An 11,281-nucleotide genomic window follows, 5' to 3' on the forward strand; every position below is an offset into this window, starting at 1 on the left:
AACAACAACAACAACAACAACAACAACAACAACAACAACAAGGACACTCAGCCGCTGATACATGAACGGGCGAGGGTTCACTCTGTGAGTGCATGATGACACATAGACAACCCTCTGTCGCGCATGTGTGAATGACCATGTCTCTCGCGCCTCGCTTCACTTCCCGGCCTCTCATGTAGTTTGTAGCAATGTCACGGTCGTGTGGTGGTGTGATATCACTTGTTCCGTTGTTTGGTGCATCCAATCCACTCTGATTCGTTCAATGCCACTTTTAGTTGTGCATGTGTGTGGGTTGTGCTCGGGCGCGTTTCTTGGCTCTTTTCTCGTGCGTGCCCAATCCTCTCGAGTGTATCTTCTTTCATGCGTGTGTGTGTGTGTGTGTGTGTGTGTGTGTGTGTGTGTGTGTGTGTGTGTGTGTGTGTGTGTGTGTGTGTGTGTGTGTGTGTGTGTGTGTGTGCTAGTGCTAGACGAAGATGGCTAGCTGGGCGTAGTGTCCGGTGCGCGTGTGTAAAGGCTCCCTCAACTGACCAAGGTCCTGCGTGAACACCGACTGCTGCTCAGTGAGTTGCTGGTGCTGTGACAGCTGCTGTTGATACTGTGCGATGTGGTCGCCCCCACTTTGCTCCTGCTGCTGCAGCTGCAAAGCCTGCTCCTTCTCCAGCTGCTTCCTGTGCGCGGCCATGAGCTGTTGTCGCAGCGCGAGGCCCCTGAACGCCTCAAACACCGTCTGGGACGGCAGCAGGCGGATGCCGGCCGCCTTGTCCGCATAGATGTGTTCCGGTGCGCTGCAGACGGGAGAAAAGAAAGGTGGGGTGGTGATGGTGTGATGGTGGGATGGTGGGATGGTAAAATGGTGAGGTGGTGGTGGGCGTGGTGTGAGTACAGGAATAATGCGCGTGCACACACACACACACACACACACACACACACACACACACACACACACACACACACACACACACACACACACTCACACACACACACACACACCACAACACAACACACACACACACACACACACACCACAACACACCCTGTTGCCTTTGGGTAGAGCTGGGTCATGATGTCCTTGATGAGGGTGGTGCCCGGAACAGCGACGGCGGAGATGGTAAGGCGCTCATGTACAAGGGCCACGTCAAAGAAGGTGTTGTCGGCCGTCATTTCTGGTGGTGGTGTGCTCACGTTGGGCTGTTCGGTGTGGGGCATGCCCTGAGGTGCTGCCGTGTTCATGCCGTCCCCCTTCTCCTGCTCCGTGCCGCCTTTGTCGTCCTGGCCCCGTTGTTGCGTGTCCGTCTGTGCTGTCGGCAGCTTGGGTGCGCGTGCGTAGAAGAACTCGGGGTACTTGAGGTAGGATGGCACAAACCCGGGCTTGTCGGCGTCAGGGCCAGTCTGCTTCTCCTGCTGCTCGTCTGGGTCCACGCCAAAGAGCGCTGCGCACGACTGGTGCACGATGTCTGCCGGTGTCTTGCCGTCCTTGTTTGTGCGCTGTGGGTCTGCGCCGTTTTGCAGCAAGCACTCGACGACGGCCTTGTGTCCGCGCTTTGCAGCCCAGTGCAGTGGTGTCCTGCGTTGATGATGAAGGTGGAAGAAGACACAGGAAGAGTGCGGTGTTGTTTGTGGCAGCGACGTGGAAGTGAGTTCAGGGTAGTTGGGGCCGGGGTAGAGCGATGAGGGCTGAGGGAAGGACAAGGCCAGAAGCAACCCACCCCTGCGCGGAGAAGGGATGACTGACGAGCAAGACAGCAGCAGCAGGACTCTCATGAGTCATACACACACACACACTCACCATCCGTTAACTTTGTTGGCCGTGTTTGGGTCCGTGCCTGCGAGAAGCAAGGTCGTGACAGTGTCGAGATCCCCTGCACACGCCGCTTCCATCAACGCATCCTGGCGTCGCACACGCACTGGCAGACTTGACATGGTGCTCGTGTGTGTGTCCCCTTTTTTTTTTTTTTCCTTCTTTGCCTTGTGCTTGTTGTGTGCGCTTTTCTCACACACGCACCAACCACGCGCAAAGGATGATGATGATGATGATGATGATGATGCGAGTGGCAGCCAGCAGAGGGCTGGTGCGCGTGGTGACGGGCGTGAGCGCTGGGAGAAGAATAGAGGGCGCAGCGGCAGCAGCAGTAGCGACAGTGCACAGCACAGCACGGAGCTGGCTGTCATCATCGTCGTGTTCATGCAGGGCGACCAGCAACAGCAGCAACGACACAAACGACGACAACAGTGGTGTGCCGATGGTGATTGGGCCCGTGCGGGCTCACTACGATGAGCAGGTCCGCCTTGACCGCTTACAGGAGAACGCAGCGCAGGTGACGCTGTGCGACGCCTTGGACGCGCTGCTCACCCACGTCAACGCCACAGTCCCGGACGAGGCGCCACCGCACCACGCGCGGTCCTCGAAGCCGGCGTCCCACTGGTCGTCCCGGCTCCTGGGCGCATTTGGGCTGTCCAAGGGCCGGCAGACAACAAGCATCAACGACCTGCCGGAGCATTCCCAGGGGCTGTACATCTACGGCAGCGTGGGGTCCGGCAAGACCATGCTGATGGACGTGTTCTATGACCATGTCAAGACCCCGCGCAAGCTGCGCTCCCACTTCCACCCCTTTATGCTGGACGTGCACGCGCGCATCCACGAGAAGAAGCTTGCTGTAGGTTTGCATGTGTGCTGGTCTGAAAGTGATGAAACAGACGCGCTGTGGTTTCACGTTTGTGTGTGTGTGTGTGTGTGTGTGTGTGTGTCTGTATCTGTCTGTATCTGTCTGTATCTGTCTGTCTGTGTGTGTGTGTGTGTGTGTGTGTGTCTGTGTGTGTGTAAGTAAGTAACACATCTACGCCGCATCGTGTTCTGTGATTGTGTACTGTCTCGCACCTCCGCTCATCACGCACACACGCACGCATCACACACACACACACATGCACACACATCACACACACACACATCACACACACACACACACATCACACACACATATGCCACGATCCCTTCTCCCTTTCCCATCCCCCGTCATCGCAGGGCATTGCGGATCCCATGCCGCCAGTTGCGGATGATCTCATTGATGAGGCGCAGGTGCTCTGCTTCGACGAGTTCCAGGTCAGCGGCGGCACAGCGCGATCGCTGCAGAGTTGCTCCCTTCACACTCAAAAACACACGCATACATACACACGCGCGCGCACACACACACGCACACTTTTCGACGACGTTCCTCACACCATCCATTCCCCCCCCCCACACACACACGCACACGCACGCACACCAGGTGACGGATGTTGCTGATGCAATGATCCTGCGGCGGCTGTTCACGCTGCTGTTTGAGCGGGGCGTAATCTTGGTCGCCACATCCAACCGCCCGCCACCAGAGCTGTACAAGGGCGGCCTCCAGCGCAGCCAGTTTGTGCCGTTTATCGCTCTGCTAGAGCGGCAGACGCGCGTCATTGCCATGAGCAGCGAGGTCGACTACCGCCTTGGCGGCAACCTCACCACCCACGCACAGCCCACGTTCCTCCACCCGCTCACAGATACAAACAAGGCGGCGTTTCACGACCTGTACACCGCCATGTGCGCACGCGAGAACAAGGACCCAGAGCCAATGACCATCCACTTTAAGGCAAGCGGGATGCAGGGGAGAGGGAAGGATGCCATCCTTCCAACCCTTTGGCAGCGGCAAGGTGTCTGTGTGTGTGTGTGTGTGTGTGTGTGTGTGTGTGTGTGTGTGTGTGTCTGTCTGTCTGTCTGTCTGTCTGTCTGTCTGTCTGTGTGTGTGTGTGTGTGCACGGTTTTTTTTTTTGGTGTGGGTGTGTGCGCGTGCGTGTGTCTGTGTGTCTGTGTCTACCCTTGCACCTCCTCTCCCCTCCTTTTCCCCACCCGCTTGTTCCCACCTCTGGCCGCTGTTCCCTTGCCCGCCTCCGCCCCCAGGTGGCCATGCTCAACCTGACGACGGCAAACTGGCCCAGCCCAACGCTCAAGGAGTTTTCCTGCGACTTCAAATGGCCCAACAAGGTGCGCGAATGTGTGTGTGTGTGTGTCTGTGTGTCTGAGCGTGTGTGTGTGTGCGTGTGTTTATGTGTGTCTGCGTTTGTGTGTGTGTGTGTGTGTGTGTGTGTGTGTGTGTGTGTGCGTGTGTGTGTGCGTGTATGTGTGTATCCTTTGGCTATGTTCATACGTCAATCGTGTTTGTGAGGCTCCTGCGAAAAGACAAACACACGCAACAACACGACAAACGCATGTGTACAGGTGTCGTATGTGCCCCCTGGAACCATTGGACGCGACGACGCAATCCTTGTGCCAGACGGCTTTCTTGTGCCAGGTGAGGAAGGAAAACGGCACCAGCAATGCATGCATGACGACAAACAAGCAGCTGCCACGATAGACCCACACACGCCCGTGTGAGCCACTCACCAAAGCATGCACCGTGCATGCATTCTTCTTGTCTTTCCACTCTAACACACACACAACAACAACAACACATAAACACTCTCTCCGCGCAGGCAAGTCGACTGGCAGTGTCTCGATCATCTACAACCCCTTTTCAGGCAGCCCCTCATGCGTGAAGCTCACCACGGACAAGAACGGCTACTTCTACCACATGGGTATCTGGCGGGACATGAACCACGACGGCCGCCTTGACCTCCTCACCGCGCGTGTCAACAAACCCATCATCGGGCGCAGCACCGGCGAGCTCCTCTGGCTCGAGCAGCCGCCAGCCAACCCACTCTCGTGCGTGTGTGTGTCTGTGTGTCTGTGTGTCTGTGTGTGTCTGTGTGTGTCTGTGTGTGTGTGTGTCTGTGTGTGTGTGTATGTGTCTGTGTGTCTGTGTGTATCTGTGTGTGTGCGTTTATGTTCACGTGTGTGCCTGATTATATGGTGCATGTACTCTTTCTGCGTTCACGCCCGTGGAACGCGCGACAAATGTCATTCTCACACGCTGTAATCACCATCCCACCCCTTCCTCTATGCTCCTTTCCTCTCATCTCCAACACTGCAGCAATGTGCCGTGGAAAGAGCACGTTATCACACAGGGGCCAGAAGTCATCTTCAAACTCCTCAGCCAGGCCGATTTCACACCGCAAGGTATGCGTGCTGCATGGTTTTGTACTTGTACATGCTTGTTCAAGCTCCACTCCCCCTTCGCAGAGTAAGCAAGCTACTCGGCTGCCTTTCACACTGCGCACCCTCGCTCACATCACCATCACTTGATGACGTGGACACGCGCCGACCCCCTTGCCACTGAACAGCTCCGGATGCGAGCGTGTTGTATGTGGTGGCCGCGCAATACTTCAACCCTAAGGTTGCCATGTACCAACTGAACGAGAACGGAACATTCCTCCAGTCCTTTGTCGTCGACGGCACGTGCGGCTCAACAGAGGACGTGCATGTAAGTTGGGCGGGGAGGGGTTGCGAGTAACGTATGTGTGTGGAGGGTATTGTGTGTTGTTGTTGGTGGTTGGTTGGTTGGTTGTTGTTGTTGTTTAAGTTGTTGTTGTTGTTGTTGTTGGTCAGTTGTTGGTCAGTTGTTGGTCAGTTGTTGGTCGGTTGTTGTTGTTGTTGTTGTTGTTGTTGTTGTTGTTGTTGGTTGGTTGGTTGGTTGGTTGTTGTTGTTGTACCTGTCTCTTGCACTCTCTGCCTGTGTTGCTGTGGCTGCTTCTCTCGTTGCGTTCGTGCTTCCGTCTCATTTCAGGATGTGTTGCACCCGCCTCAGTGTCACATTGCTCTGTCTTACCCCACCAACTTCTCTTGGTCCTCTCTCAGGTGATTGATCTGGACGGCGACGGCCGCAGGGAACTGCTCGTCAACACCCACCTCGGTGGCAAAGGTGCGCAGCAGCAGCAGCAGCAGCAGCAGCAGCAGCAGCGGGAGGCCTTGGCTTGTGGTACAGACTGAGTGTCAACACTGCAACGTGACAGAAGAGTGCACACACAAATACGCACACGCGTATATGCATGTATACAAACGCATGCATCACATGACTCACTCACCCACTCGCACACACTCTCTCTCACTTACACTCTCACTCACTCACTCACTCACACACACACACTCTCTCTCTCTCTCTCACACACACACTCACTCACTCACTCACTCACATGACTCACTCACTCACTCACTCACTCACTCACTCACTCACTCACTCACTCACTCACTCACATGACTCACTCACTCACTCACTCACTCACTCACTCACTCACTCACATGACTCACTCACTCACTCACTCACTCACTCACTCACTCACACACTCACACACACACACACTCACTCACTCACTCACTCACTCACTCACTCACTCATTCATTCATTCACCTCACATCACATCACCTCACCTCACCTCACCTCACCTCACATACCGTTACATCCACGTACGCGTCACATACGCATCCCAGGCGGGTCTGTGTTTGCGTACGACCTGCCCTCGTCCCCTGCCGGTACCTATCGCCGCCGCACCCTCGCCACCAACTTCCCCGTCACAGAGCCCGGCCCAAACCAGGCCTCCCCTGGCTTCCTCACCCCCTATCTGCTGTCGTCGGCCGCGCCACGGCCCTCCATCCTCGTGGCTGGCGATGGCTCCCGTGCCGCCTACAACCTCTTTCCAAACGGCGACGCTTACAACAGGTCTGGCTCTAGCGCGTGTCGTGGGAGTTGGGGGGCGGTCAAGGGCTGCTATCAGTGTGGATTGGTGGGCAGATTAATGTCCAAATGTGTGCCTTGCTGTCCTGCCATCTGTATGTGTGTGTCTGCGATTGCGTTTATGCCAGTGAATCTATGTCTGCGTGTCTGTGCACGTGTTTGCGCGTCTTGTACCGCAATGGCGCCGCCCCGTGCATCACGTCCCCTTATGCCCCGTCGTGTCACACCGCTTTTTGAACGCGAGCAGAACGACAATCGTGGACGTGAACGGCGTTGTCGGCGTTGTCGCAGCACACACTGACAAGGTATGGCTTGAGGGGAAGGCGGTGGGAGCGTACTTGTTGTGTATGTGTGTGTGTTAACACACCAAGTATGCTCACTCTGACATCCCCCCGCGCCAAACATATACACCATTGCAGGCTGGAGTGTTGCAGACTGCGTTTGTGCCAAACTACGACGGTGGCTCCATCCTCGTATACACCGTGAAGTAGAGACTTGCAGGGCATTGTGGACAAAGAAAGCTTTTTGGTTTGCAGCAACTTGGCTTGAGCACAAGGTTTGAATTGTGTGGCATGTGTCCTTGTATTCTTGTATTGTGGCGGAGACGGAATGAACGCTGATGTAACTGTGTTGTTGCTGTGCAGTGATGGGATGTGAGATCCACCATACTGAGGACGAAAGAAAGAAAGAGACAACGGAAGAATGAAACATGGTTGTAACTAGAGTGGAGACGGAAAGCCAAGAGAAAGACCAACCACAAACGATGCGGGGTGGCGGGAACAATGAAATGGAACGCAACGCAAGTGCAAACATATGTAAACGAACTGCAACGAACTGCAACATCCACAACAGTCCAAAGGATGATGTAGGTGATGACAGAATTCGCGGTCACATCACAACATGACAGTGGCAACAACCACACACGATGAACTCGGCTGCTAGCCCTTGAACACAAGGATGCCGCGCACGAGGACGCAGGACGGGTCGTTGATCACAATCTCGGCGGCGGTGCGCTTGCTGGCCCACTTGGACGACTTGATGGGCTTGGCATCCCCGATGTTACCGGAGTTGAAATTAACCACGGCAACGTGGGCATCGTGCCCGCCAACGAGTGCCTTGCCATTGAAGGACGTACCCAGCACTGGGTACGGGTTGCCGTACTGTACGTCACACACAAGCACGACGCGGAACTGCTTGCCTGCAGGCAACTTCATCTTCCTCAATTCAGGCGGCACGTCCTTGCACCTCCTCGTGTACCTCAAAGCGTAGTCCAGGTCTGGCGTGAAGTAGAAGCCAGCACCGTACCACCCAGCATCAAGGTTCTGCAGCTGTGCGAAATCGCCGCCCAAGATGCTCATGGCCACAGCAAAGGACGGCACGCCGTGGAACACGCGCTGCAGGCGAAGACGCACATCCGGCTGCATCATGGTCTGATCCAGCACCTTGTACGGTGAAGCGCCAGCAGGGTGGAGGGTGACGCGAGCAAGGACGGCTGCCTCCTCTGGGTGAGCAGGTGCACTCGTTGTCTGATCCATCTGGTACTTGGGATGGAACGGGTGGTTGGCGCTGCTCATGTGACCACGATAACGGTCGAGGTTGCGGTGCACGGCGCCGTTGAAGGCGGCGTTCTTCTGGCTGCACTGCACAACAGCGACGCCAACGAGGGTCGTCCCAAAGAGGTGGAGTGGGTTCGCAGTGGCCTCATGGCTGGAGCGGCCACCAGCTTCCGTGATCATCTGCCGTGAAATGTGGTTGCGAAGAGAGAAAAAGCATGTGTGAAAGGTGAAGGAAAGTCACGCATGTTCTCAGCACAAAGATGCATGTTGTTCACGCCATCGAGACGCACGCAGTCATGTGAGCAAGCCCATGAATTTCTGCCTTCACCTGCGCTGCAATGGCCGCTTGTTTCTGGCCAGTTTCTACAGTAGCAATGCGCACTGACGCGCGTGTTGGATGAGCCACCATTCGGGGTTGCAGTGTTTCAAGGATGTCTGGGTGCCACTTCCACGCGGCGTCGGCAGGACCATGCAGCAGCTTAAGCTGCTTTTCCTTGTTCAGCTTCTCCAGCTTCTTGGCATCCCTCACAATCGCTTGTAGGGCTGGCTTAAGTTGGGCAAAAGACGGGCGATTTCCACTCACGTCAAAGCACTGGCGAAGCACCTGCTTCTCTGGCTGGTTTAGACGTCGCCCCTTGACGTCGGCATCGAGTGGGAGGTACTGTTGCTTCTGGTACAGTGCCCTGATGTGATCTATGCGCGCTGCTGTGTTAGGGAAATCAATGTGGTACCATGGCTTGATGTTAAGGAACAGCTCCCACGCCATGCAGGCGAAGGAAAACACGTCCGTGTCTGCCCGCAGCACGTGTCTGTTCAGTAGCTGTTCTGGCGATGCCCACAGCTCAGTGCCAAATACTTTCGACACAACAGACCTGTCTGCCGACTTGAATGCACTCAGCCCAAAGTCCGTCACCTTCGCGGAGAGCAATGCGTCCAGCAGCACGTTAGGCGATTTGAGGTCGCGGTGCACGACGTTCTGGGCGTGCAGGAACGCCATGGCGCAGGTCACCTCGTACGCAATCTGCAGCCGGGTTGGTTTGTCAAGCGGATGCTTCTTCACGTGCAACACATCATAGAGCGATCCGTTTTCGGCCCAGCTCAGCACAAAGGCCAACGTCCGGCTTTGCTCATCGTGGGTGAGGCCAACGAAATGAACGATGTTGGGATGGCGAAGCGAGAGCAGGATGAGCGCCTCACGTCGCAGCTGCTTCAAGTGATCAGGAATATCCTCAGAACCATCAACGCAGGCAATGATCTCGGAGAGGCGAGGGCGTTCGGCCACAAGCATCTGTTTGAGAGCAACCGGCTGGCATGCCAGCTCCGCCTTGAACAGGGAACCAAACGAACCGCCAACGGGCTTGTTGTTGATGTCGAAAATGGGGATCTTGTTGGCAAAGCGAGACGGCGAGATGTTCAGGTTCAGCACGCTTTCTGTGGGCAACAAGCCAAGGGTTTCAACATGAAATAGAAGAAGAGTTGTGGCGTGAGCGACGAGGAGAGATCAGAGGTGGAGCACAACCGTTTGCGAAGGGAAAGCAGGCAGCAGGCATTCGTGTGTGTGAGCGTGTGTGTGCGCGCTTTTGTGTGTGTGTGTGTGTGTGTGTGTGTGTGTGTGTGTGTGTGTGTGTGTGCGTGTGTGTGTGTGTGTGTGTGTGTGTGTGTGCGTGCGTGTGTGTGTGTGTGTGTGTGTGTAAACGAACCGAGTTTGTGTTCCCAGTCTTGTCTCTGCTTTGTCAACGTCGCAAGTTCGGTCTTGTACTGTTCCTTGGCGGCCTCTGTAATGTCCACATGCGGGTGACCAAGAATGAACATGGATGTGTGCGTGGAATGAAGGAACGAAACCGGACTGAAAGAACAGATGCGTCATGTTTTACGAAGAAATGAACGCTATTCATATCACAGTTTGTCAACTCACCAGTGACGGCGTTGGCGGCCTCCATATCGCTCAAAGCTTTCTTCGCTGCTTGCAACTGCTGTTCGAGATCGGAGATGCGAGCATCTGGAAAAGAGTGGTTGCGTTCCAACGCCAACAGAGTGAGTGGAGGACGCCTCGTGATTGGACGCAGGATGAAGAAAGGAGTAGGCGAAAAGCACAGAAGCAGCACGCACGCGGGGCTTACCATAAGACGCTCTGGAGGCGGCCAGCTGCTCCTTCAAAGACTTGTTTTCGAGTGCAACTGCAGCGTGCTGTTTGTGGGAGCCACAACTTGAGCTGGCACTGTTGGTGCTGGCGTTGCTGGAGAAGAAAGGATTGTTGTGCCACGCAGTGGTTGGCGGAGGTGCTTTGGTCTTCCGCGTGGGCGAAGGTATGTGTCTGTGGCAGTGTGTTGCACGGTGATTACCGATGCTGACGATGAATGAGGGAGCTGACTTTGGAGCTACTGGCTGATGTCGGCGTGCTTGGCTGAGGTGGCTCGTGCGTGTGTGTGGATGCTGCTTGCTGCCCTGAGCTCTTGGGGAGGGGTGGTGGCGGTGCTTGTTTGGGAAGCGTCTGTGGCAGTGTGTTGCCATTGCTCTTGCCGTGGAAGCTGCCGATGAGGGAGCTGACTTTGGAGCTACTGGCTGATGTCGGCGTGCTTGGCTGAGGTGGCTCGTGCGTGTGTGTGGATGCTGCTTGCTGCCCTGAGCTCTTGGGGAGGGGTGGTGGCGGTGCTTGTTTGGGAAGCGTCTGTGGCAGTGTGTTGCCATTGCTCTTGCCGTGGAAGCTGCCGATGAGGGAGCTGACTTTGGAGCTACTGGCTGATGTCGGCGTGCATGGCTGAGGTGGCTCGTGCGTGTGTGTGGATGCTGCTGGCTGTCCTGAGCTCTTGGGGAGGGGTGGTGGCGGTGCTTGTTTGGGATGTGTCTGTGGCAGTGTGTTGCCATTGCTCTTGCCGTGGAAGCTGCCGATGAGGGAGCTGACTTTGGAGCTACTGGCTGATGTCGGCGTGCATGGCTGAGGTGGCTCGTGCGTGTGTGTGGATGCTGCTTGCTGTCCTGAACTCTTGAACGGTTGAGGGGCGAACGTTGATGTGTGATTGAAACTGTGTGTCTTGTCTGACCCTTGCTGTTGCGCTGTGTCGTGCTTTGCAGGGGAAGCGCTGCTCGATGAGTCTGGTG

At 55.8% G+C, this 11,281-nt stretch overlaps 3 protein-coding genes across 3 annotated transcripts; 1 reads left to right on the forward strand and 2 right to left on the reverse strand.

Annotated features, from left to right (window-relative positions):
• Nucleotides 1–423: 423 nt before the first annotated feature.
• Nucleotides 424–1,937, reverse strand: PTSG_11073 (uncharacterized protein). Its single transcript, XM_004987935.1, has 3 exons — nt 1,787–1,937; nt 1,034–1,564; nt 424–785 (listed from the first exon to the last, which is right to left on the reverse strand). Exons 1-3 carry the CDS (start codon nt 1,918–1,920, stop codon nt 464–466), a joined length of 987 nt encoding a protein of 328 aa, XP_004987992.1. The 5' UTR covers nt 1,921–1,937; the 3' UTR covers nt 424–463.
• Nucleotides 1,938–2,002: 65 nt separating this feature from the next.
• On the forward strand, nt 2,003–7,117 carry PTSG_11074 (AFG1-family ATPase; the record flags this gene model as incomplete). The annotated part of the gene is made up of 12 exons (XM_004987936.1): nt 2,003–2,654; nt 3,020–3,097; nt 3,264–3,674; nt 3,920–4,003; nt 4,238–4,310; nt 4,492–4,720; nt 4,989–5,074; nt 5,239–5,378; nt 5,753–5,816; nt 6,383–6,611; nt 6,874–6,931; nt 7,046–7,117. The coding sequence occupies exons 1-12, from the start codon at nt 2,019–2,021 to the stop codon at nt 7,115–7,117; spliced, it is 2,160 nt and encodes a 719-aa protein (XP_004987993.1). The 5' UTR covers nt 2,003–2,018.
• A 237-nt stretch (nt 7,118–7,354) lies between these two features.
• PTSG_11075 (TKL protein kinase) lies at nt 7,355–10,182 on the reverse strand. The gene is made up of 4 exons (XM_004987937.1): nt 10,098–10,182; nt 9,883–9,957; nt 8,511–9,613; nt 7,355–8,362 (listed from the first exon to the last, which is right to left on the reverse strand). Exons 1-4 carry the CDS (start codon nt 10,120–10,122, stop codon nt 7,565–7,567), a joined length of 2,001 nt encoding a protein of 666 aa, XP_004987994.1. The 5' UTR covers nt 10,123–10,182; the 3' UTR covers nt 7,355–7,564.
• Between the last annotated feature and the right edge of the window lie 1,099 nt (nt 10,183–11,281).

The sequence above is a fragment of the Salpingoeca rosetta genome, assembly GCF_000188695.1.
Source record: "Salpingoeca rosetta unplaced genomic scaffold supercont1.39, whole genome shotgun sequence".
In the NCBI taxonomy this organism is placed as follows: domain Eukaryota; class Choanoflagellata; order Craspedida; family Salpingoecidae; genus Salpingoeca; species Salpingoeca rosetta.